Source organism: Cryptococcus neoformans, assembly GCF_000091045.1.
Source record: "Cryptococcus neoformans var. neoformans JEC21 chromosome 4 sequence".
In the NCBI taxonomy this organism is placed as follows: Eukaryota; Fungi; Basidiomycota; class Tremellomycetes; order Tremellales; family Cryptococcaceae; genus Cryptococcus; species Cryptococcus deneoformans.
The window spans coordinates 999,855-1,023,618 of NC_006686.1; the positions used below are offsets into that span (position 1 = coordinate 999,855).

At 48.4% G+C, this 23,764-nt stretch overlaps 7 protein-coding genes across 7 annotated transcripts; 5 read left to right on the forward strand and 2 right to left on the reverse strand.

Moving 5' to 3' along the window:
* The first annotated feature begins 35 nt into the window (after positions 1–35).
* On the forward strand, positions 36–2,998 carry CND03630 (expressed protein). The gene is made up of 2 exons (XM_570569.1): positions 36–162; positions 208–2,998. The coding sequence occupies exon 2, from the start codon at positions 225–227 to the stop codon at positions 2,865–2,867; it is 2,643 nt and encodes an 880-aa protein (XP_570569.1). The 5' UTR covers positions 36–162; positions 208–224; the 3' UTR covers positions 2,868–2,998.
* A 304-nt stretch (positions 2,999–3,302) lies between these two features.
* On the forward strand, positions 3,303–4,829 carry CND03640 (expressed protein). Its single transcript, XM_570572.2, has 3 exons — positions 3,303–3,609; positions 3,680–4,442; positions 4,491–4,829. The coding sequence occupies exons 1-3, from the start codon at positions 3,428–3,430 to the stop codon at positions 4,545–4,547; spliced, it is 1,002 nt and encodes a 333-aa protein (XP_570572.1). The 5' UTR covers positions 3,303–3,427; the 3' UTR covers positions 4,548–4,829.
* On the reverse strand, positions 4,561–5,681 carry CND03645 (hypothetical protein). Its single transcript, XM_024658488.1, has 6 exons — positions 5,586–5,681; positions 5,421–5,482; positions 5,261–5,350; positions 4,974–5,204; positions 4,804–4,925; positions 4,561–4,742 (listed from the first exon to the last, which is right to left on the reverse strand). Exons 1-6 carry the CDS (start codon positions 5,616–5,618, stop codon positions 4,609–4,611), a joined length of 672 nt encoding a protein of 223 aa, XP_024514342.1. The 5' UTR covers positions 5,619–5,681; the 3' UTR covers positions 4,561–4,608.
* Positions 5,682–5,777: 96 nt separating this feature from the next.
* On the forward strand, positions 5,778–10,092 carry CND03650 (conserved hypothetical protein). Its single transcript, XM_024657038.1, has 16 exons — positions 5,778–5,862; positions 5,916–6,004; positions 6,057–6,095; positions 6,138–6,238; positions 6,296–6,440; positions 6,492–6,944; positions 7,000–7,352; positions 7,413–7,536; positions 7,594–8,311; positions 8,374–8,652; positions 8,702–8,806; positions 8,863–8,981; positions 9,034–9,113; positions 9,179–9,338; positions 9,398–9,474; positions 9,539–10,092. The coding sequence occupies exons 4-16, from the start codon at positions 6,196–6,198 to the stop codon at positions 9,946–9,948; spliced, it is 3,066 nt and encodes a 1,021-aa protein (XP_024512764.1). The 5' UTR covers positions 5,778–5,862; positions 5,916–6,004; positions 6,057–6,095; positions 6,138–6,195; the 3' UTR covers positions 9,949–10,092.
* A 146-nt stretch (positions 10,093–10,238) lies between these two features.
* On the forward strand, positions 10,239–13,351 carry CND03660 (hypothetical protein). The gene is made up of 8 exons (XM_570195.2): positions 10,239–10,443; positions 10,501–10,776; positions 10,842–11,201; positions 11,251–11,329; positions 11,376–11,888; positions 11,950–12,021; positions 12,073–12,368; positions 12,420–13,351. Exons 1-8 carry the CDS (start codon positions 10,309–10,311, stop codon positions 13,116–13,118), a joined length of 2,430 nt encoding a protein of 809 aa, XP_570195.1. The 5' UTR covers positions 10,239–10,308; the 3' UTR covers positions 13,119–13,351.
* A 185-nt stretch (positions 13,352–13,536) lies between these two features.
* Positions 13,537–16,730, reverse strand: CND03670 (RNA ligase (ATP), putative). Its single transcript, XM_024657039.1, has 4 exons — positions 16,315–16,730; positions 15,678–16,265; positions 14,911–15,628; positions 13,537–14,859 (listed from the first exon to the last, which is right to left on the reverse strand). The coding sequence occupies exons 1-4, from the start codon at positions 16,726–16,728 to the stop codon at positions 13,577–13,579; spliced, it is 3,003 nt and encodes a 1,000-aa protein (XP_024512786.1). The 5' UTR covers positions 16,729–16,730; the 3' UTR covers positions 13,537–13,576.
* Positions 16,731–16,960: 230 nt separating this feature from the next.
* Positions 16,961–23,740, forward strand: CND03680 (conserved hypothetical protein). Its single transcript, XM_024657040.1, has 10 exons — positions 16,961–17,343; positions 17,520–17,780; positions 17,834–17,892; positions 17,940–18,718; positions 18,767–21,310; positions 21,361–22,912; positions 22,968–23,066; positions 23,119–23,236; positions 23,298–23,430; positions 23,484–23,740. Exons 1-10 carry the CDS (start codon positions 17,138–17,140, stop codon positions 23,577–23,579), a joined length of 5,847 nt encoding a protein of 1,948 aa, XP_024512766.1. The 5' UTR covers positions 16,961–17,137; the 3' UTR covers positions 23,580–23,740.
* Positions 23,741–23,764: the final 24 nt, after the last annotated feature.

Here is a 23,764-nt window from a genome sequence, read left to right on the forward strand (position 1 = left end):
GGAAAGGAGCTCCCCGCCGTTGCTGCAAAAGTTGGCAGCGAGGCTTCTTCATAGACAAATACACACAGGCAGGTATTTTAACCACTTCTTTGGCATCATCAGAGTCATCCGCGGTCGATTGCAGACCAGGAGGAAGACAGTGGCTAGGCCGTCGTATATGGGGTAAGTGTTCTTGCTTCACCATACTAGTCCGCTGACACTGAGTAGCTTTTCCGGAGACCGCCATGTCCAATAAGGTCAACGGCCTCACCTGTCTCAGTTCTGCCTTGCGCAACAAGAGACCGAAAATCTCCCTCCGACTTTGCAAATCTCAGCCTTTAGCATCGGAAATACCTTTGCCTGATGGCCCAGGTTGCTCTAGGTGGCTCTCTTGTTCATGCTGTCGCCCAAATATATCCAAGCGCACTTTCTTTACCTCTAATCACCTTTCGGAGGCTTCTGTCGTCGGCTCACCGCTGACCAAAGGATTGGAGCGCCCCAGCCCAGAAGAAGAGCAACGGCCGATCCTTTTTGTGCCTGATACTTCCGTTGCAACACCTCATCTTCCTCTTCCTCCTACCCTTCCCTACTCGCCTAACTCGCATCCATTTCGACGACATCTTTCCATCCTTTCTCTTTCACTTCTCTCCACCGATACCGACAAATCATGGTTTGTCTACACGGCCTTACACCCTTCGCTACGTCGGCATCTTCCAGACGAGATGTTTAGAGCTCTATTGACGAAACAAACGGGCCATGGAGATGGAAAGGAAGCATGGAAAAGAGTGCGGGAGCTATTGCTACTTAGCAAACAGTGCGAAATGGATTTGGAAGAGATTGGGAAAGAAGCACTCGAGAAATGTCTCACGCTAGGTCTAGATTTGGCTCTTCGAGTTGGAAAAACGGATCCAAAGACAGTCAAATTACTTCGCAAGTTGTGGAAGAGTCTCGCTAGTCTATCTAACAATCTCGAGACGATCCCTTTACATCTTCGGCAGGATTGGCTCCATTTGCAGGCCATCCTGCTTGATCTTCGCCAAAAGCATGAGACTCGCGCGTGGAGGCTTAACAGACCTTCTCCCATGGAGGAGACGATCTTGGAAATGGTCGAAAGGAACGGATTAAGCGGACTAGGACCAACAGTAGGTCGCATCCTGCTGAGGATGAGGGGAGGATCTGAAGAGGGCTTGAAGCAGGCTTTAAGGCTCGTGGCGTGGTCGGTGAACAAAAAGGCCGAAGTAAAAATGGAAAATGTGGTGGAAGTGATGACACGGTTAGGGGCCGCCTGGGGTACCGAAGGACGGGATGGAATGCGAACGCTTGAGTTGGAGATTGACACAATATTGAAGGAAGTGGAGGCTCTTCCATGCTCGCCCGCTGAAGAACTGTTTGGGCAGGCTTTACGAAGTGTCGAGGGGAAAATTAATTTGTTGAAAAACACTTTATCTTCTCTTGAGGACAGGACACTTGACTACGAAAGTCTTACAAGAAAATGTTTCGAGCTTTGCGCTAAAGCAAAAAGGGTGAAAGAAAATGAAATACTACCTATCATGGAGGCAACTTTACGCCTCTTGGAAATTGCCTTGCAATATCCCGAAGAAGATCCAATTCCCCTGATCACCTCAATCTCGAAAACGCTTCATCAACTTCTCCGATCTCCCCTCTCTCCATGTGTCAGCCCACCCATAGTCCGATTCACCCAACTTATCCTGCAAGCTCGAATACTTCCTGCATTGCCGCCGCATGTCGTTGTGCCCCTCTTTCGCCTCATCATTGCGGCTTTACCTTCAGATGACTCTTACATACTATCGCGAAAGGTATATGAGTTTGCGCGGACAGCTAATCCACCTTTCATCTGGTCGGAATCTAACAGCAAGCAATGGCGATCCCTTTTCCAATCAGCACTCTCTCGTGATCGCAAGCATCTTCACTTCGCATCCCGTCTTTACGCCGATTATATCTCTGACGGGCTACCTGTACGGCGTGCCGACGCACTCTTGATGATTCGCTCAATCGGCTCAAAGCCGTCGCCATCCAGACCTATTCTCTTAGAAAGACATATAAAAGACTACCTATGGTTCGCTTACGGTCGTCGTCCTGCATTGGTGAAAGCTGTAGTCCAAGGTCTAACTGGTGCTGGAGTGAGAGATTCAGAGTTGGCACTCAACCTTGCGCAGAGGTTGTCCTTGGACAAGGAATTACAACCTTTGATTATTCTTATGATCATTGGTCAGCTCGCGCGGTCCTCGCAGCCAGCGCATCGAGTAAAATGCTTTGCTCTTCTCCATCAACTTTCTCCCATCACACACCCCGAAGAAACAAAGTGGGCATACAACACTGTCCTCTCATACCTTGTATCTTCTGCATTGCCCTTTCCGCAACTTGGCAACACAGCCCATGAGGAAATCATGCCTTTGGTGCTGTCAGTATACAAAAATATGATAGACAGAGGGATCGAGCCAGATGGGAGAACGGCCGGAACGATCATACGAATGTTGACGGATTATGGGCTGATTGATGAAGCCTTGGCAGTATTCGGCTCTTGTCTTGATCGGGGATTAGCGCCAAAATCTCATGCCATTGGTCGGATGATGGTGCGCCTGGCATTAGCAAAGCGTTTTGAGGAAGCATTGCAAGTCGAAAGTCGTTGGAGAGAAGTTACTACCGGCATAGATTCTCAGAAGAAGATCAGAGCGTACGATAAAGGAGTCGTTGGTGCAAGAGTCTTGGTAGATGTGATGATGGGTAAATCGGTTGACCTCAGTGCGGCGGCGAGAAAGGGGTGGAAAGGAAATAAAGAGTTTTTGGAGTTTTTGGAAAGCCTGAAGCCTAAACAAGATGAAGCGAAAGAGGAAGTAGCAAGGATAGATGCAGTAGAAAAGAGGTGACCGGTGAAGGGCCTCGGCTAAGACATTGGGATCAGAATAAGTGGTAATGGAATTAATGCAAGCCGACGCGTATCTAAATATTTACTGTCGTATATTCCCACAATCAGATCGGTATCTTCTTCGTGGCGTGCTGGCGAATGACTACTATGAAATGGAAGATGTAGCATGACACTAGCTGCTCCTCTCGACCTTTTTCCCATTTCAGCCAATGCTGGCAAGGTGCAGCAGTAGAGAGAGAACAAGTACACGTTTAACAAATATTTTATTATATTGTCCGTTGTTTAATGGAACTGCCTCCCTCCCTCATATTCTTTACGCGAGCGAACGTAAATGACTCTATAGAGTCTATATGTCATGCTAATTTACGTAACACAAAAAGCACGCCGCCGCGTAAATATAGGAATGCGCGAGTGTGTATTCTTCGCTCTTGTCGCTCTTGCGTGGCCGAACGGATACATCAGAATCTTAAAAGTTATTACTATTGAACAATTTCTGAATGCTTTACCATCTGTTCGAATCTCGCTTCATTTCTTCCCTTCCCCTAAGCCGATAACCGTTTCATGTCTGCTACTAGCGACGAGCTCGTCCGTTTTTTCCCTTCGGCCACCCATGAAGCGCTCCCTATCTCCATCCGCATTCTCTCAACCTTGCGAAATCTCACTGGGCCTGGGAAAGGCAATGAGTTGAAATCAGAAGAGAGAGCAGCTTTGGTAGGAGTTGCGGCTGTGTTGGCATGTGAGCAGTGAGTGTTGCGCCAGCGATTTTTCCCTCTTTTCTATAACAAACACTAATACAGTCCTTGTTTTGCCCAGAATACAGTCAAAAGACTTGCCAGAGCAGTCGGCGCAAAAAGCAAGCTCTGTCAGCGCTTCCCATTTTCGTTCTGCTCTTAGCCTGTCTCGTAGACTCTTATCTCAGCAAGCATCGATGTCACCTCAAGACTCGAGGAATAAGCGAGGAGATTCCGAAGACGCTGCGAGTTTGTCCTCAGGAGGAGGTTTAACGACACAGGAAGTTCTGGCTCTGGTTACTCCCAAGACGAAGAGATACTCAGACTTCTCTCTGTCAGAAAGTCTAGCTAATAGGCCAGTGAGAGGAAGTCCATTAAGACAAAGCGTTGCCCGTGTAGCTTCCAGTGCTCCTAAAGGACAATTGGGACCAGAAGTTACACCGGGACGCTCCGAAACCGCTTCCACAAACCATAACACAGAGCTTACCCCGACAAAAAGTGCAAAATTCGTGAATCCCCGAGGAATTAATCTTGAGCACCCGCAAAGTTCTTCTATCCCACACGGCAAGAGAAAACGTAACGAGGATGCCTCCCCCTTCTTCGCTCTACGTCCTGCTATGTCTTCTGCTGCTTACCCATCACGCTCAGCGACAGAGACGAACAGGGTTAAAGGAATGGACACGGAGGACGGACAAAACTCATCATGGTTACGCCGCCTACCCGAGCCGCAGATTTCCAAAGTACAGCAACAAAGAACAAATGCAAAGAGAAGAAGGAACAAGAGGGATTGGACGTTTAGCGAGCACTGTGAAGAGTGGAAAGAAGGAAAAGTATCCGTTGACGAAGTAAGTTGGCTCCAGCCCTAATCCGCAGTTACTAACTGAATGATTCAGATAATGATTGAGTTGTCAGATTGGATGAAGAAGCAAGAGACAAATTCAGGTGGTTGACAGCATGCAAGAACGGTCATTAGACACATGCATAGTCACTACAATGCGATCTACTATCGAGCTACAAAGGCTTGCTAAGTATCACATAGTCCACTTCCTCACCATTTTCTGGCTCTTCTTCCGACATCCGAGTTGGGTCAATCTCATCGGCTTCAAATCCTTGACGCCTATAGAAGGACAGCGCGGAAGCATTGTCTTCATAGCTTTGTCAGTTGATCATGAGAGTAATGAGCGTGACACATTTATTACCACATACTTTTGAGGCATGTCAACATGATCTTCTCCATTTTCCTTAGCCGGCCAATATCTTCTAAAATCCCGATTAGTTGCTTTGCTATGCCTTGCTTTCGCACAGAGGGTCTAAGCTGTAATTCGTAACTTTACATGTTCAACTTCTCCGGAAAACATATCGTGGCAGGGACTTACCAGTACACCACCTCCGCGAGCTTCTCAGAGAGTGTTTCCTCCACGTCAAATCGAAATTCACAGAAGCCGAATAGTTCATGCTCTTGAATATCAATTTGTCGTTTTTTTGGAGGTACTTCATCACGTGTGTCCATTGGTGTCTCCCCGAGAACCAGTAAAAATCGCGAAGTCGGATCGAACATTTCTTCCTTTTTGGAAATCTCTGTGTAAGGGAAGCTTGAATTTGACTGTCTAGTGTGATCAAATCAACAAAAGAAAAATTCCGACATTATGCGATGAAGCCATACAAGCTTCTCATGTTGTGATCTAGTAATCTATACAGCACATCTTGACTTTGAAGGGTCAAAGAGGAAGGCGATAGAAGGCTGATTGTATATCTGGACGAGGAAAGCAGATTACGGTCATCCAATGGCATGTTGAAAATTTCCAACAGTTAACGTAACGCACCTTTGGCCATTGGGAAGCTTGTCAATAATCGGCAGGTGAGGTGCAAGAACAGTGGGCGATTTCTGCTTAGAGCTGGTAAGCAAATGTGATCAACCTCGATGTGAGCGGATCAGACAGCGCGAGAGAAGAGTTTTTGGGCATATATCATGGTGAAGAGGAACTGACGGCATTGGATGAGCGTATCTTGGATGTGGCCATTTGCTCCAAAGGACTCTGCAGGAGGACGAAGGGCGAGGGGGTGGGCAATATATAGGATAGTGGTATAATAATAATAAGAAGGGTAGGAAGTCGGCGCCGTCCGCTTGTGTTGTTGTCATCATCATTCATCGGCGTCATGTTATTTGTACTTCTGTTCATCCTCGGCCCTGTGTTCATCTTTGTACAGTTCATCTCCCTCCGCAGACCAAGGTGCACATCAGTTCAACCACTGCATTTTCCATGGGTGAGTACTTCCACATTTCAGCTCTCTCTATACTGACACGACCCTCTCTTCAGACCCAGCGATCGCCAGAAGTAGGTACCTGTCTCATCCTGGGTTGGATACTACTGATCTACTGTCACATCGCAGGTCTCAATGATAAAATGTGAGGTATAGTGAACCCCAGGTACTCTTCTAACGCTCATTCTTCTTATTAGCTATGACCGCCGCAAAGCTGCAGCTCTTGAGCTTGAAAAGTAAGCCCCTCTTAAATCAATACATAGCTCAATCTAGTCCAGGCAGGTCCTGTCCTCCGACACTGTCAAGATTTCAGCTATCATCGACCAGCTATGTGCAATGCTAAGCTCAAACAATTCGGCACTTCATACACGAAATGGCGGTCAGTGCAGAAGTGGCGGCGGTGATACACGATTAGACAAAGCTAATCCTTCAGCAGGCTTGATAGGATTAGCTGCTACTGCCATTGCTCTTGGGCAGGATGTGGCGCCATATCTAGGCCAAATTATCCCGCCAGTTCTGGCTTGCTTTCAAGACCCAGAAAGTAGACTACGTTATCACGCATGTGAAAGCCTGTATAACATGTAAGTTCCTCACTATCTCTCAAGTACGCAGTTGATATTCATCTTTACAAGAGCGAAAGTAAGCAAGGGAGAGATACTTGTGCACTTCAATGAAATCTTCGATGCCCTGTCGAAACTGTCGTCAGACTCGGAAATGTCCGTGAAAAACGGAGCAGAGTTACTCGATCGTCTCATGAAAGACATAGTAGCCGAAGCAGCGCCTAGCTATGTCTCCATCTATCCTGATAATCGTAACCCAAGCCTTTCTTTGGGGTCCACTGCCGGAAACCGATCATTGACGATGGATTCGAAGAGCCATGATGGCTATCAGGATATGAGGGACGCAGAGCACTTCGAAGATAACAGAGCATTTTCGCTCGAACGGTTTATCCCCCTGTTGTCGGAGAGGGTTTATGTCATCTCTCCTTTTACGAGGATGCACCTCGTTTCGTGGCTCATGGTTCTTGACTCCATTCCGGATCTAGAGCTTGTTGCGTGGCTCCCGGAATTCCTGGACGGTCTCTTGTAAGTTTGGCCAGACCGGATAGGCCCTCCAGGTTGCTAATAAAGAAAGAAACAGAAAATATCTCTCGGACAATAATGTGGACGTTAGACTTGCTGCCGAGAACGTGTTGGCTGAATTCCTTCGCGAAATCAAGTACATCGCCCAGGTTCAAGATAAACAAGCCGAAAATGAGCGCACCGCCAAGGACGCACGCGAGACTATTGAGAGCAAAAAACGGGAGATTGGATCCAAAGATGGATCGGTTTTCCAGAATGACTCCGAGTCCGAAGAAGGAGAAGTTCAAGGAGAGGCTGATGAAGAACACAACTGGGAAGGTGAGGGTTCGGGTGCATGGGTACCTGGCCAAGGAGTTTTGGTGGATCACGCGGCCATCATGGAAATTATAATACATAATCTGTCTTATGATGGTAAGCACATCCAAATCCCATGTCAGTGCTTTATGTTCGAGAACTAAGTCAATAACTCAGATGAGCTGGTGCAATCCACAGCTATGGAGTGGATATTGACATTTTTGGAATTTGCCCAGGACACCGTGGTTGCTTTTACTCCTCAAATCGTCCCTGCCATCCTGCCCAATTTGGCATCTTCTCAGTAAGTAGCATTTGCAGCACTGCCTTTATGAAAGCCAAAGCTTACTCAATTGATCAGTCCACAGATAAAGATGGCTGCATACGACACAAATTCCAGTCTATATCATGTGATCCAATCCATTGCCCTCCAAGTTCAGCGCCCACGTTCCTTAACAGAGGCCCCATATACAGCCCCCTTAGTTGGCACGAATTCGTCACTCGCTGGATCTCCGCCTTTATCGCTCACACTCACGTCTGCGTCGACCAAGAAAGACCCTATTATTGAAGTGAACGATAGCGCCAGGTCGCCCCCGGCGGCGCCGGTCAGCGATCCTCTTGAGGCTGCTACAGTACCGCCGGTTATCAATACCGTGTCTTCCCCTGTGACAGTGTCAGGAGGTATTGCTCAAAGAGGTCCGACTTCTAGCATGTTGACGAGCGGTCTTGGACATAAAACTAGACAATCGGCGACTATCTCTTTGCATCAAGTTTCGGAGCCAGTTACGCCGTCTTCTAACGATGCGCCGGCTATATCCATTGCAAATCCTGCCAAGGGCGCGAAAGTACAATCCGACAATGCTTCGGCCACAGCGCCTCCAGTGCAACCCCTTACATTAACTTCCTCTCTATTATCCCCCAAGGCTGAGACACAGCAGACGATGGAAGAAGATCAAGATCCATTTGATGTCAAAGAGACTGTAAACGTATTAACCTTGCAGTTTCTGAGTGATCACGCGGAAACCAGGATTGCGGCTTTAGAGTGGTTATTGATGCTGCATCTTAAAGCGCCTGATAAAGTGAGTCACCGTGAACCAGTTAGTTACCCATCAAAAGTATGAAAAGACTAATTTCTTGATAGATTCTGTCCCGGGATAGTGGGACATTCCCGGCGCTCCTTAAAACCCTTTCAGACCCTTCTGAAGACGTTGTGAAACATGACCTTCAACTTTTGGCTCAGATATCCTCCTCCTCTGAAGACTCATATTTCACTTCTTTTATGATCAAGGTACTGGAGCTATTCAGCACGGACAGACGATTGCTTGAGCAAAGAGGAAGTCTGATCATCAGGCAATTGTGTTTACATCTGAACGCAGAAAGAATTTTCAGGACAATTGCTGAAATTTTGGAAAAGGACGATGTGAGTAGTGTAGAAAGCTATCAAGAGCTGTCGCTCATGAAAAAGTCAGGACTTGGAGTTTGCAAGCATGATGGTAGTCAAATTGAACATGATCTTGATAACATCACCGGAATTAGGAGATTTCAGACGGCGACTGAAGAACCTTGACTCTAGAGTACACCATTTGTTCTTGCTACTACGGACTTAGAGCTAATTTCAGTCCCACCTTAGGATGGCCAAATGCTATTTTCATCTCTGTATCGTTCCTGGTGTCATAACGCGGTAGCTGCGTTTTCGCTGTGTCTTTTAGCCCAGGCTTATGAGCATGCCTCGAACTTGCTCCAAATATTGTGAGTGTCCCAGGCTGTATATAATCGACGAGAGTTTGACCAAAATCTACAGTGCCGATCTCGAACTTACAGTTCAGTTACTTGTTCAAATAGATAAGCTTGTCATGCTCATTGAATCACCAGTTTTCACGTGTACCTATATCCATTCTTTTGTGTCGCCTCATCTAAATGAAGCTGATGGGTGCCACTTCCTTTAGATCTCCGTCTGCAGCTTCTTGAACCCGACAAATACCCATGGCTTTCTAAATGCCTTTATGGTCTTCTCATGATTCTGCCTCAGAGTACGGCGTTCATATCTCTGAGAGCTAGGCTACAAGTCGTTCACTCATCTGGCTATGTACCTACTACCACCAAACCGTGAGTGGCTATGTTATTCCAGGACGTGAAGGGTCCTCTGATGCCCAATGGTGGCACAGACCATCTACCGCGGCTTTCGGACCGACTCGATCAAAAATAGGCAAAGATGAGATCAGATGGCAGGAACTTCTTTCTCGTGAGCATTGAATTGTTCGACTTCTCCACCTGACGAAATTTTGCTAACTGCGGTATGATACAAGATTTTCGCAATGTTCAAAACCGGCACGAAAAGGCACGCCGCCAACTCAATTCGACCGACATTGGATCCACTCAGGGATCTATGCACTACCCCTCTCCTTTTCAGAACTATTCTTCCAACACATCTGTACCTGGCCCATCCGCTGTTGGCTCTTCCTCTAAAGGCACGACAAGGAAGAAGGCTACGACTACAACATCCAACTCAAAACAAGGGAGTACAGATATTCGCTCGGGCACATCACCCCTCAACCCGAAAAGAGGGGCGTCCAATTCAACAAATGGGACTGGTTTAGTGAGTTTGGGGGGCGCTGTGGCCAGTATGAACGCCACGCAGGGTCTTGGTATAAGACCAACGAGCCCAGGCAGGAAAAGGATTTTGGGTGGATTGAGGAAGGGTGGAAGCAGGGATTAGATGATGTGGTTGCCATATTTTTTATGTTGTCAAATATGTGAGAGACAAATACGCCACAATGACTGCTGTAATAGACCTCCTATTTTTGCTATTCTTGTTTAGGATGAACCATGCAGGGTTGTGGGGTTGGGGTGACATGGTTTATGTTCAAATTGCCGGCTTGTCGTTCCGTTTGTTCCCGTTACAGCTTGTCGTCGTTTTCATTACCTCCACCGCTGCCCGTCGCCCGCGCGCTGCCTGTTTCCTGCCAGTCATACTTCCATTATTATTGTCCACTTCGCATTTTTACTCTCTGCGCTATTCCCATTCCCTTGCTCTTCCGCCCCTGCTCTCCCCAATTCTGACCGTCTTGTCCCATCCATGTCAGCGTGTACCGTGACTTTTGTCTTCGATTCCGCTCTTCCCCTACAGCAATACACCAAGCTCGTGCAACCAGATGGTATAATTTATAAACTTATACAACGCCTAGAAGAGAAGCATGGAGGAAATCATTACGTGCGTATTTAATCCTTCAGCTTCCCTTGGTTGTTCTTCACCTGACCATGTTACCAGTTACACGTCTCCGTCCTCATCACCCCTCCGACGTCGTCGAACCGGTCAATAAAGAAAAGTATGAGCAAAGCTTTTAGATCAGAGTATGGTTCGGCATCGACTTTTCTTGCTGCCCTCCCAAAGCTATCCGTGCTGTTCCCGCCGAGAAGTTTAACTCCTCATCATTGGCCGCAATTCGACCCTCGTATCTTGCCCTCCGAGACTCGAGCTAAAGATGTCAAGAGGAAGCGCAGCGAGGATGTCCGTATCTTGGATGGTGTTGTGGGTGGATTGGAGGTGAGTCCACAAATCATGGATATAGGTCAGAGGAGCTAAGTGTCACAACTGTGCAATTGTGACAGCTTCTTGAACGCCCTCAGCCCATTCACGGACCATCTCCATCACAAGCATACATGTCCCTTACACCCAACACATCTGCCCCATTACTTGAATACATCTGCACACCTTCAAACGCCATGCAAGATTCTCCTCTACAGCGATATTTGGTGATGGTTTCCATGGCTACTAGTGCTCCTTCGCCTTCATATGACGGCAGCGTAGACGTTTTTGCTCATTACAACTGGGACTCTATCTGGGATGGACGAGGGTGGGCGGCACTGGAGCAGGAATGCAAAAAAGGAAATGTAAAGTGCTCCTGCATCATCGCAGGCGTAACTGGAAATGAGAACCGGGCGAAGAAGATAAAGGAATTGTGTGAAGCTGTGAGAGGAACTCATACAAACGTTGCCGAATACTAATAATAAGTTTCAGGTGGCTGAACATGTTGATGAAGCATGGTTCAAGGTACCCCCCACTGTGGAGCTAGTTCTCTCAGGGTTTGTCATTGAAGGTAAAGACACCATGCACTTGCAGACGACAACTGAGTTGTTTTTTAGCCGACAATACTTATACTCCCCCAAGGGACATGGCCTCCACGACTGCTGAACCAACTACTGCGCCAGTCTCTCTTCCCCCCGCGAACAAACCCGATATAAGAGTCTTACAGCAAGCTCTTTCCCAATCACAAAGCCGTTCCAGCCTTGAGGCCGGCCTTGGCAGCTCATTCAATCCTGCTACGTTATCCAAAATGGATCCTCAACTTATTGCTAGCATGCTGACTGCGATCAAGGCTCAGAATGAACAGCAAGGTGTGGGAGATCAACGACGGAGCCAGGTGCAACAGTTACTGGAGATGCAGCAAAAAGTTCTCGCCGCCAAAGCTGCACAAAGTAGAGGAAAAAATGGCCAAGGAGAAACTGTTATGGCTGCGATTCAGCAACAGCGAGCCCAACAGGCTCAAGCTTCAGGTCAGCCAACGCAAGTCCATTCTGTCCAACCAAGGTCTCAGACTATATGGTCAGGTGCAATTGTCTGGGGAGCCCCAGGAGGTAGCGGATCGAATGCTTCCGGTGAGCACTGACGCCTTTTTCTTATTCCCGGCAAGGCACTCTCATTGACAGAAGAGGCAAGGCTCTGTAGGTGTCGAGGCACAACTGTTCAGCGGCATTCCCGATTCTGTCATGGTATCTCACTGGCCCAAAGGTATGTTATAAGCTAGCAAAACTTCTTTGCTTATTCACTTTCTGCCATTAGAGCTTCTTTTACGAAATCTTGCTATCATTCACCTCCCATCTCTGACGGAATACGCCAAAGAAAATTCCTGCCCCATCATTGCATTTATGCCCAGCGACAAAACGCCAAGTGGCACAACCCCCAACCCTGGTATGATGCATTACAATCAACTTGGCACGAGTCTCAATGCGAAGAGCAACATGGTGGTCATTCCATTTCCTTCCATTGGGCCTGATCGAGGACTTCTAATCTTCTCCGCTCCTGTGGGCGGAACCTCAGCAGGCAGAGGTTTTAGATTGATGGGGATAGCGTGTGTGGTAAGTGATCCATTTGAGTTTGGCAGATGAAGTGTTCTGATCAGTTAGTAGCATGTATCCTTCCCTCCCCTGCAAATGGTAAATCCTCGTGCTGCGCCTACTACCATGGATCCTCGGCGTGCCCCTGTCAATACTTCTACGTTGCAGCAACCGCCGACTGGCACATCCCAGAATCAACAATTCCGTCCTTCTCCCGTTTTACAACAAGATTTAGTCAATCAGTTTAATCAGGGGCAGAGCCAAGGGCAAGCAACGCCAGCGGCTCAGTTTGCCGCGTTGATGCAGCAGCAAGCTCAAGCTCAGTCTCAAACTCAGTCTCGGGTATTACAGTCTCAGCCACCCCAATTGACTCCGCAGGGACAGAACCCGCCCATCAACTCATCGTTACCTCATCCTCAAAATACAACTCGAGGTATCACCTTTCAACAATATCAGCAGATTCTATCACATGCTCAAAAACTGGGCATTGTACTTCCAGCTTTTGACTACACTAGTATACCGCAAGACAAGTTGCAAACTCTCATTAACGGGTTGAAAATGGCTGAGATGAAGCAGCGTCAGCACGCTCAAGCGCAGCAAGCACAGGCTCAGCAACAACAACAGCAACAACAACAGCAACAGCAACAGCAACAAGAGCAGATACAAGCGCAAATGGCTCAAATGCAGCAAATGATGGCGCAGCAGTCTCAGAGCGGACAGGGAACTTCTGGCGCGGGGATAGGATTACGGAATTTCCAACCGGGACCGTAGTGTTGATACGTTAAAGGGAGATTGTCAGGAAACGAAACTGCAGTCCAATTAAGACTGTCGAGAAACAAGACTGCAACCCAGTCAAGAAGGGAAAGGAGGGTTCTCTAGGATGAAAATGGGCTATAGATATTTTCAATACTGTTGATTTCTTATTGTTCGTATCTCGGCATGACTAGGTTGTACCACTTGTACAGATACCAAATGTCACCATTGTAGAGCTCCATTATTCTGCACCTTTTCTCACATTGAGACATTTTGGTATCGTGTCAGATTGGCATCTTGCCGGAATGATTCTCACTTACATTGTCCATTACCAAATAAAGATGGGGTGGACGAATTGGGACGATGCGCATATTGGCCGGGTACGAATCGATACTACTAATCATATGATTGTGCATAACAATTATCAAGTATAATGAGTATTAATTTAAGCCTTTTGCGTTATAGTGCCTACTTTTTCAGGCCATTCCTCGAATCCTGCCTTCGCTCCTGGCCAGGCCGATTTTCATCCACTTTACATTTCCTCCGTTTGCGACGACCTCTTCGATTTCTCCTTCCTGCTCACCAGCTTCCAATCTTTCTCTGACAATCTTGACTAGGCTTCGACTCTCAAAAGCTGGCACGTCCGCATCTCTGGTACCGACTGTCACATGCAGATATGTTTTCGTGGCCTGTGGTAACACGCTATCCAGATCGGGACATAAAGATGGCGAAGCAGCGCCATCTGGTTCATCTGGTGTAGGACTGATTACGGGAGACAAGCCAGAGAGGCAAAATGCCATAGTACGATCATCCCATACAAGGTGGGTGAGAGAAAATGAATAGAGCGGGGGGTACTTGGAAGTGGCGATGGATTTGCAAGTCTCCCATAGAATCTCTTCTGGCCCAGGAGACTGAGCAAGCTCTGAGTCATCCCTACCTTCACGTGCTCCAGTCCTATTTCTAACTTCCATTTCAGCCTTTACGTTATTCTCGTGCGATAGAGTAACGTGTGGTTTAGCAGTAATCCTCCCACGTTTATACAACTCGTCCAAGAACGACCAAGCACTTTGACCTTTTTCAGTATCTCTAAAGGGTTCGATAGCTCCGCAGGCGAGTTCGTAAAGATTTATTTCTGGAGCCACAGCAAAGTAGCGAGTAGACCTGCCCTGCCGAGCTACGGGATGATATGGTGTAGTCGTCTTGTACAGACTTGCGGCTTCTAGGCCTTGGTTGATGACATCTTCCGATGGCATCGTTAAACCGAGAGATTTCGTAAGACCTCGTACAACCTTTGTTAATGTAACCTTGGCGCTGTCCATCACACTGACGCTGATGATATCCTCAAAGATGGCAGGATCAGGTGGTGTATAGTCTCGAATGAACCTGCCTACCACCGCCTCGTGCTCCGCATCAAGGGTAGGATCAGGCCTCAGAGTCTGATGGTTTTCTCCACGGGCAACCACCCGATCAGAAAGAATGCGAAGAAGGCGGTAATACGGGAAGGTATCAAGGTCCCAAGTGACACAGATAAGACGGGTATCGAATTTTTGAAGCTTTTTGTCTTCTGCGATCTTGGCGAGTTCGTCGTAATGCTTGGGGATATGATTACATCTGTCTGCAAAAACGACGTCGTACGTGGCAAGGAGATCCGTCACGTTTTTGATGAAAGTAGGTGCGGTCCTTTTAGCGGTAATGTCATCGCTCTGCGTATGGGCCAAACCAAATATTCTAGAAAGGGCGACACCCAATAGGGTTTTACCTGTAAGAACGTTAGATTTGATTCTGCCGTTTGGAAAAAAGGGCATCTTACCGCAACCAGGAATAGCAGCAGGTACTACGATCCACTTTTTTGGTAGTCCATCCCGATCGCCAGCCCTTTGCTCCTTATCAATCTTGCCCGCCCTCGCATCATCCCACTTTTTCTTGCCGTCTTCCTCGGCCCATTTCAAAAACCTTTCTCGGACTCTAATTACCCCACGGTTATAATCTTCAAATAGTTCGGGCTCTTTCTTCATCATTTCGCCCACCCATGTAGAGTAAAGTTTGACCTCTGGCCTCTTCGCCCGAGAACGTACTTTTTTCCAAATTTCTTCTCTTTTTTGGGGATTAGTGTTCTCCAACAGAGGTAACATGACACGGGTTATCTCGCGGAACTGGCGATAGAGAAGATATGGTTCTTCAAACTTGATTTTGAAGAAAAACGGAGAGTTGGCTCGATATGGAGGCGCGCCCTGGCTCATGCCATCTTGCCCATTTTTAACCGTACAGCGAACTACAAAACCTTCAATCATTTCACCTTCCCAGGTGCCGCTTTGTGCCAGATCGGCTGTGAAGGACTTGACTTGTTCGAGGGTTTCGAGCTGGATATATTTGGTCTGAATGAATCCAAACTCTTTTGCAAATGTCGCCACATCAGATGGTGAGGAAGTGGAAAAGTGCGGGGTGTTTGAATTGAGGCCGTGGAGGTGAAGTCCCGTCCAATGCTCAGGAGTGGCTATCACGTGCTCTTCAAATGAGTCGTCACAAAGCTAGATGTGGTTAGCCCTAATTGAGGAAAGGAGGCTTTGACCGGCTTACCTCAAGCACTGCAGTCAAGTTTTTCTCCCAGAGTTTTTGTGCCAACTCTTCCTCTGTTTTCCCGCTGGATTCCAACGTCCGTTTTAACCACCGTCTTCCGACCTCTGCGTGTTGCTGTGCCTCCTCATTCTCCTTTATCTCCTTCTTTTCCTCAGCTGCAGTAATCTGAGCGCTGTCCTCCGACTTGCCCTCATTTATCACCTTTTGTGCATATTTCAAAGCAGCCTTCTCGGCCTTTTTCAAAGCGTTCTTTGAGAGTGATTGATTCGCTTGCGATTGTTCGAGAGTAAGGTCTTTAAAATGTTTATCAAGGGATCCAACTGTCGGAGGAAAAGACGGTATGGTGCGAATTTGACTGATTTCTGGTCCCAAGGCCGAGTCTCCGCATTTTTGGGCAGGCTTTTCCTTGTCGATTAGTTTCTCTGAACCAGACAAATCGACGCCTTCAGCAGCTGTGGTGGTGCCAAGGGAATGCTTGGAGGCCACAATGAGATGGGTGGGAGAAAGCGCAGATATGAGGATCAGGCAACCATTGGATTTGAGCGTAAGGTAATACGGTCCCTGGGTGTGTTGTTTCATCGCGTCCCACTGTCTGTGTGTCAGCAAAGCGCATAGCGTAGAGCGCTGCAAGGCCCACCTCAGTCCATGAGACTTCGCCAGTATTAAAGAACTTGTCGTAGCCTCTGAGTACTATTCTCTCCCTGGGCGCATCTGGGTCACTTCCGATCTGGCCGGAACATGCTTCCAAAGGAGGTACAGGGTCTCCTTCCAGTACTTCTTCGGTAAACAAGCCTCTAGCAAGAGTGGGAAATACGAGGGACTTTTTGAAGTACATATGCTCTGTCATCTTCCAGCTCGTTATGAGCCGGTCTCTGGCATGCTCATTCTGCCCGTGGGCGTACAGAGCTGCTGGGTATCGATGTACGGTGGTCCTGATGGCCTTGGGGTCTGTGGCGTGGAGGTCGCGGAGGGCACTAAGGAGACGGGGGGTGCTCTCCGGGTGCTTCGACGCGTAGGTGCTTGGCTGGGGCGGGGGCGGGGCGGGGGACATGGCGGCGGGCGAGTCAGCAAACGACCGTTGCACGACCAGTTCACATAAATAGTACAGGAACGAGCAAGAATCTTCCCCTCCCCTCGCCTCCACTCTGTCCCGATCCACCGGACATCTCCCCTCTCCGTCTTCGGGACGCTGACTGTAGCGGTCTGTGCGCACCTCTTTGCCGCAGAGCCGCATCCCCATTCTCATCCACACCGCTTCTTTCTTCCTCTCTTTCTCCTTCTTCCCTCCTCGTCCACACCCTCCCTTTCGACATTCCCCTCCGCAGCGCTCATGGACTGTCGCCACTTCATGAGTGTCAAACATCGTTCATAGACTTCTCACCATATACCCACCACAGCTCTTCAGCAGGCCCACAAACTAGGGTCCTTCCGTACACAGTACACCTTCCCTTTTCCGCTCAATGGACGGCGCACAAGACTCCCGCTCACAGCCTCCACAACCCCACTCTGAACAATCCAGCAACCCGATCCATCCCAACTCGAATATTCGCAGGTCTTCTCGGCTCTCCATCAGTACTACGGCCGCCGAACTACCTTCAACTGCCAGTTCCAGAGGAAAGAAAAGAGTAACAATAGACGAAGCCTCCCTGCACTCAACTGATAGGAAGTGAGTTGTTTCTGATAATGCACAACCAAGGGCTCCCTTCGTATCCTGAATGGATCAAGGTGGGGCCTGTGAACGTCACCATTGCTGTTCGTCTTCGATACTTTTCATTCAAAGCTAGACGAAGCGAGGTGTCCTTTTTGAGAATTTTGTGATAATGGTACTGACTTGGGTCTTAGACAGCCACCACAACCTTCCAGTTCATCGATACCTGGCCCCGAAACCGATCGCAAAGGCAAAAGGCGCGTTACTCAGCTGTCATCCTCCGCGGAGACACCTCCAACGAAAAAGCCAAAGCGTTTTTCTGCATCATCTGCTGGGTCGACGTCGACTGCCACGAAAAGATACGAGTTACGAACCAAGCCTGAAGATCAAGTTTCCACTAGTGTAAAAGAGGAAGAGAAGAATAAAAATTTTAAGAACATGCCATCCAAATCAAAGTGAGTCTCGCTTAGATTATTGGACTGGAAGTTCGCGAATGACCATGGAGTAGCCCCAGGAAGGGAAGCGGTTTCGGAAATTCAAGTGAACGAGGAAAGAAAGGCGAGACATGTAAGTTTCGCTGCCTCATTATAGACCCATCACTCATCAAAGATCAGCTGCGCGGCATCTTGTCAGTGATGAGTACGACGACGAAGACGATTCTCTTTGGATTGACGAGCCGGAGGGCGATGTGACGGTAGCAGAGGAAAGTGATATGGCCGACGATTACGATCATGAAGAAGATGATGAGGACGATGAGGATGGAGATGGGGATGAAAATGGAGACAATGATGGTCCTGGCGGGGGCTTTGGCAATTCCGCCTATGATCGCCTTGCTCGTTTAGCGTCAGAAAGCGGAGTTAATCTTGACGATGCCACTGCGGCTTTGTTTGGGTCTGGTTTCCGTGCGTTCGGTGGCGTATCTTCCGGCCTGTCAAATCGCTTGCGGAGGCTGAAGAAAAAACTTCATTCCAAACGAATCGCCACTCGACTTGCAGCGCTGCGAGAATGCAGCGAGCTGCTTCTAGTGAGCAACGAGGACACTCTCGGCGGTACCTTCTCTCCCACATCTTTCGCCACCGAATTTGTTGCCATCTTGGACGGCAGACCCAATATTGAAGAGGGCGAAAGTGATGAGGAGGAGTCAGTGTATGATGATATGGACGAAGACGCTCAGCTAGCTGCGGCATTAGCTCTTAGCTCCGGTGACGCTCCTGGAACTGATGGTGAAGAAGATGAGATGGAATGTCAACTTGTGGCTTGCCGATGTCTGGCGCACTTGATGGAAGCCTTGCCTGGTTGCGGGCATGCCTTGGTCCAGATAGGAGCGGTGCCAATTCTTTGCTCCAAACTTACTGAAATATCATACATTGAACTGGCAGAGCAAACTCTTAGCGTGAGTATCATCAGAATACGACGTTGTTCAGTGCTGACTCTGTTGCAGACTTTGGAAAAAATCTCTGCAGAGTATCCCTCCGCAGTCGTCCGCGAGGGCGGCCTGGGTGCCCTGCTTAATTTCCTTCCCTTTTTCTCCACCAATGTACAGCGCACAGCTGTAACCGCAGCTGCCAATTGCTGTCGAAACATTTCCAGCGAACACTTTTCTAAAATCAAAGAAGTTTTCCCCATCTTGCGCGATACTCTTTCTTCTGGCGATCCTCGTCTTGTCGAGCAGGCCACACTTGCTATCGTTCGAACCACGGAATCCTACAGACACAATGCCGATCATCTGGAAGGTCTTCTCGATGTTCCCACCGTGTCAGCGATCAATGCTCTTCTGTTGCCTTCTGGCGGTTCTCCGCTTATAACTCCTTCCACCTACACCCACCTCTTAAAAGCTCTTACTACTTCTGCTCGTGGTTCTGCCAAAGTGTCAATTGCTTTGCTGGAAGCCGGAATGGTCAACTCGATCTATCAAATTCTCACTGGTGTTCTTCCTTCTTCTAGCGAAGAAGGTGAGCACGGCGATTCTTCAAATGCCCAAGGTCTGGCTGGAAGTATTACCGATATGGCAGTGCTCCAAAACCTTTCTCACCGACCGAAAGAACAAGTAGAGGAAGCGTTAGCGCTCATTTGCGAGCTTTTGCCCCCTGTACCCAAGGACGGAGTCTTTGATGCCAAGGCCTATAGCGAAAAGAATCTGCAAAGGGTCAAAAAGGGCCGCAAATCGGATAGTCCGTCGGATAGGCCGAGAAGGAGCAGTCGAGTGGCGGAAGCGTCCTCTAGCACTAACACTGCTGGACCCAGTACTCCAGTTGCCCTCAATAAAGACTCATCCGATCGTAGCCCGAGCGATCTAATCTCTGCACTGCAAGCCAATCGCGAGGCTGCTGCTCAAAGAGCTCGCAAAGACGCTGAAACCCAGATGCAATTGCGCTGCGACCTCTGCCAGAGTAACACCGAGCTCATTGGGCAATTTATCAAGACAGTCTTACCAGTGCTGGTTGATGTCTATGCGGCTTCCGTGGTATTAAGAGTACGAACAAAGGTACTTGTCGGTTTGGTGAAGGCAGTGTCGTTTGCCCCAGAGGAGCAACTGAACGTAACACTCAAGTATGTTCCAATGGCCAGTTTCCTCTGTGCTATCATCTCTTCCAAGGACAATGATGCTTTTGTCCTTCACGCTTTGCAAATTGTTGAGCTACTTGTGACCAAGCTCCCTGATATATATCAGGTGTCGTTCTTGCGAGAAGGTGTGGTGTATGAAATTGAAGCCCTAGCCAATTCAGAAACGAAAAAAGAAAAGGCTGCAAAGGAGGCTACCAAGAACAAGGCTGGCGAGGTCGATAATGCGGATTCCAGGCCTGCTACGCCGTCCAATCCTCCTGGCGCTTCTGAAATCCCCGGCGATCTCAGATCACTTCTGACTCTTTCCGGTGTCAGCAATCAAATCCTTTTCGGTCAAACCTCTGGTCAATCGACTCCCAGGAAGTCCAGCTCCCACCTAGACCCCCATGATGCCAATATCATTCGTGCTCGTATGCTTATGGCCAAGAAGATCTTTGACACCGGTGGCGACAACCAGAAAGCGGCCTCCAAGGTACTGGCAAATATCAGTGACTTGGTGAAGAGGCTTTGTGAGCCAGGAGCATCTGAAGCAGATTTGAGAGAGGCCCTGAGAGAAACAGCATCACAGTTTTCAAGTGTCGAACAAAGTCTGTCCAGCTTCGAGCTTCTTCAGAGTGGTTTAGTGGACGGTCTCCTTGATTTTGTGAAAATCCAGGGTCAAGTATCCCCCGCCGACAGGCAGGCAATGCTCTTTGATATATTCTCTGATAAGTCCTTTTCCAACCCGAATCCTTTGACGATTCTTGTGAAGCGTCTCCACGAAAGTCTCGGTCGATTGGAGAGTTTTGATGTGGAGACTGCTTTTGGAGGGGGTTCCGATCCTTCCCGCCCCTCAACCTCAAGTGTACATCGCACGATGCGGATTCGACTCGTGGCAGATGAGGGCGAAGATATTCCTAAAAACGTCAGTCAGTTAGTCATTACCATCCAGGCTATTGCTTCTATTAAAAGCGTCCATGACTATTTGAGGCCGCGCATTGCGGATGGGAATTTTGGCTCCGGATTTTCGCAAATGTTTGCGGCATACGCGGCAGGCAGGTCAGGTGGTGCCCCTGGGTCAAGCACATCGAGACTTCTCAACGCTCTTGCCGGCAACCCTGGCAGTGGTGCCTCACCCGGTTCTCATGCTGCTGCTCCGTCTGTCCCAGCACGAGCGAGCAGCAATGCTGAATCGGGCCCATCTGGTGGCAGATCGCCACAACGACGCCGCAGTGCCCGGCTTAATCCCCCTGGTGATGCTGAGTCTGCCGCCGATGAAGCACCAACGGCTGCAGCGAGGGTGACGTCTCCGTCCTCGTCTACCCTTCTTTCGCCTACTACATTGACCACTTCTGAGCGGAGGCCCATCCTGCCAGCTATGTCCATGGGAATGGATTTTGATGATGAAGAGGACTACTCGGAGGATGAGTACGACGCCCCTGTGAGTTATGACCATGCATATTCGATATATTCAGAGCTAATTTGGTGCAGGTGATCGATCAAGTCATGGAGGAAGATCTTGCTGCTACAGGACCCAGCGAAAGTGTTGTTAATATGGACGTTACTGCCGACGGGTCTCGTGTTGAGGCCAAGACACCTCAAGGCACTCGCATCGCCACTCCGCAACAGAATATTCCAGTCACTGGGCCATCCACTGCTACCTTCAGCCGCATTGCTCCATCGCGATCTAGTTCTTACGCTGGAGCTTTGAAAACGGAGCCTACTGATTGGCACCTCGAATTTTTCCTTAATGGTGAAAAGCTTGATATCCATGACACCATCTACGGAGCAATCTACAAGCATAAACATGCTACTGGTCTCAGCGGCGTGAATGACTTTGTAACAACCCCAGTCATCAAATTTAGGAAAGTTGAAGGTCCACTTCCAACAAAGGAAACTGTTGCTGAGCGTTCATCGACAACTGCCTCGAGTCCCCTTCCATCTACATTCGAGCCATCCGTATCTTCGACTTCGAAGATTTTACATCTTTTACGGGTCGTACACGATTTGTCCATTGATGGACGCGATAACTTAGGTGACGTGAAAGGCTCCTTGGACGAGAATCTGTTTGTGAACAACAAATTAACTGCAAAGTTGACGAGACAACTCGAAGAGATTCTCATCATCGCCAGCAACTGTCTTCCTACATGGGCTATCGATTTGCCGAAGCACTTCTCCTTCCTGTTCCCTTTTGACACGCGCTATAACTTCTTACAGCTTACCTCATTTGGCTTCCCTCGTCTTCTTCTCAAAGTTCAACAGTCGAGCCGATCGCGGGACGACATGCCAAATATCGCCAATCTTCTTCGTCGTAAGGTGCGAATTTCAAGAACACAGCTCTTAGAATCTTGTGCCAAGGTTATGGAGATGTACGCCACGTTTCCTGGAACCCTTGAAGTGGAGTACTTTGATGAGATAGGGACTGGTCTTGGTCCTACCTTAGAGTTTTATGCTCTTGCTTCCAAAGAATTCGCCAGGAGGAATCTTCACGTGTGGAGAGATGAAGATCCTAGCATTGCGGGCAACTATGTTCACCATCCTCACGGCCTTTTCCCCTCTCCTCTTCCTCGTGCTTCTGCTGAACTCGTGGCATCTCGTCTCAAGTGGTTCAAGACGCTCGGTCAATTTATCGGTCGCTCCATGCTTGATAGCAGGATAATCGACATCAGTTTTAACAAGGTTTTCTTGAAGCTGTTGCTAGACAAACCGATCAAGAAGAATCTGTCGACCCTAAGGGCGGTTGATCCCTCGCTTGCCCGATCGTTAGAGAGGCTGCAAGGGTATTACTGTGTCAGGAAGGAGATTGAAGCGCTTCCTATTCCTGCTTCTTCCCGACGGACAAAACTGGCTGCGTTGACCGTTGGCGACGCGAAACTTGCAGACCTTGCGCTCGATTTCACTCTTCCTGGTTATGATATCGAGCTCAAGCCCGGTGGTGCGCATATTGAGGTGGACGACAGCAATCTAGGTGAATATCTGGAAAAGGTACTGGATTGGACTTTAGGGTCCGGTGTGGCCGAACAAGTGAAAGCATTCCAAGATGGTAGGTCAAAATCATTGTCTGCTTCTGTTTTGTGTACTGAAAACGGTGATTGCAGGCTTCTCATCTATCTTCCCCATAAAGAGCATCAAGATATTTTCACTTGATGAGCTTTATCTGTTATTTGGCAACGCCGATGAAGATTGGTCCCGCGAGAGTAAGCCCTTCATACTTATATCTGTCTCAACACCACGCTGACGTTATAAAAGCACTCGAGGTGGCCATCAAAGCTGACCATGGGTACAACCAAGATAGTCGGGCTGTGCAGAATTTGATCGAGGTCATGTCCTCGTATAATAAAGAGCAACGACGGCAATTTCTCCAATTGTAAGTTGCCGCCTAGTTGTCACGCGGAGACAAGAAATTATTTTCTGACGCTCGATTACAGCATGACTGGTGCACCCAAATTACCCATCGGCGGTTTTAGAGGTCTCACTCCGCCGTTCACTGTGGTTCGAAAACCTCACGAGCCTCCCTACAAGGCCGATGATTATCTTCCTAGCGTAATGACCTGTGCTCTGGTGAGTTAAAAAAGTCCTTTTGCTATGGTGGGGAGGTGCTAATCCGGTTTCAGTACCTGAAAATGCCGGATTACTCTAGCAAAGAGGTCCTGGCTGCTCAATTTGAACGAGCAATGAGGGATGGCAGGGGATCTTTCCTACTATCATAGAAAACTCACAGCAAATTTCATATTCATATCATTTCACTGCCATAGCATTACAGCAATTCATCACTTGTTGCGCTCTCGACGATCGATCATTGGGGCGTGGCCTTCTTTCCATTTTCTATTTTCCGCCTGCAAAACTTCTCCTTCTGTATCGTAGAATCTCCCGTATCTGATGTACTGAGTCTGAG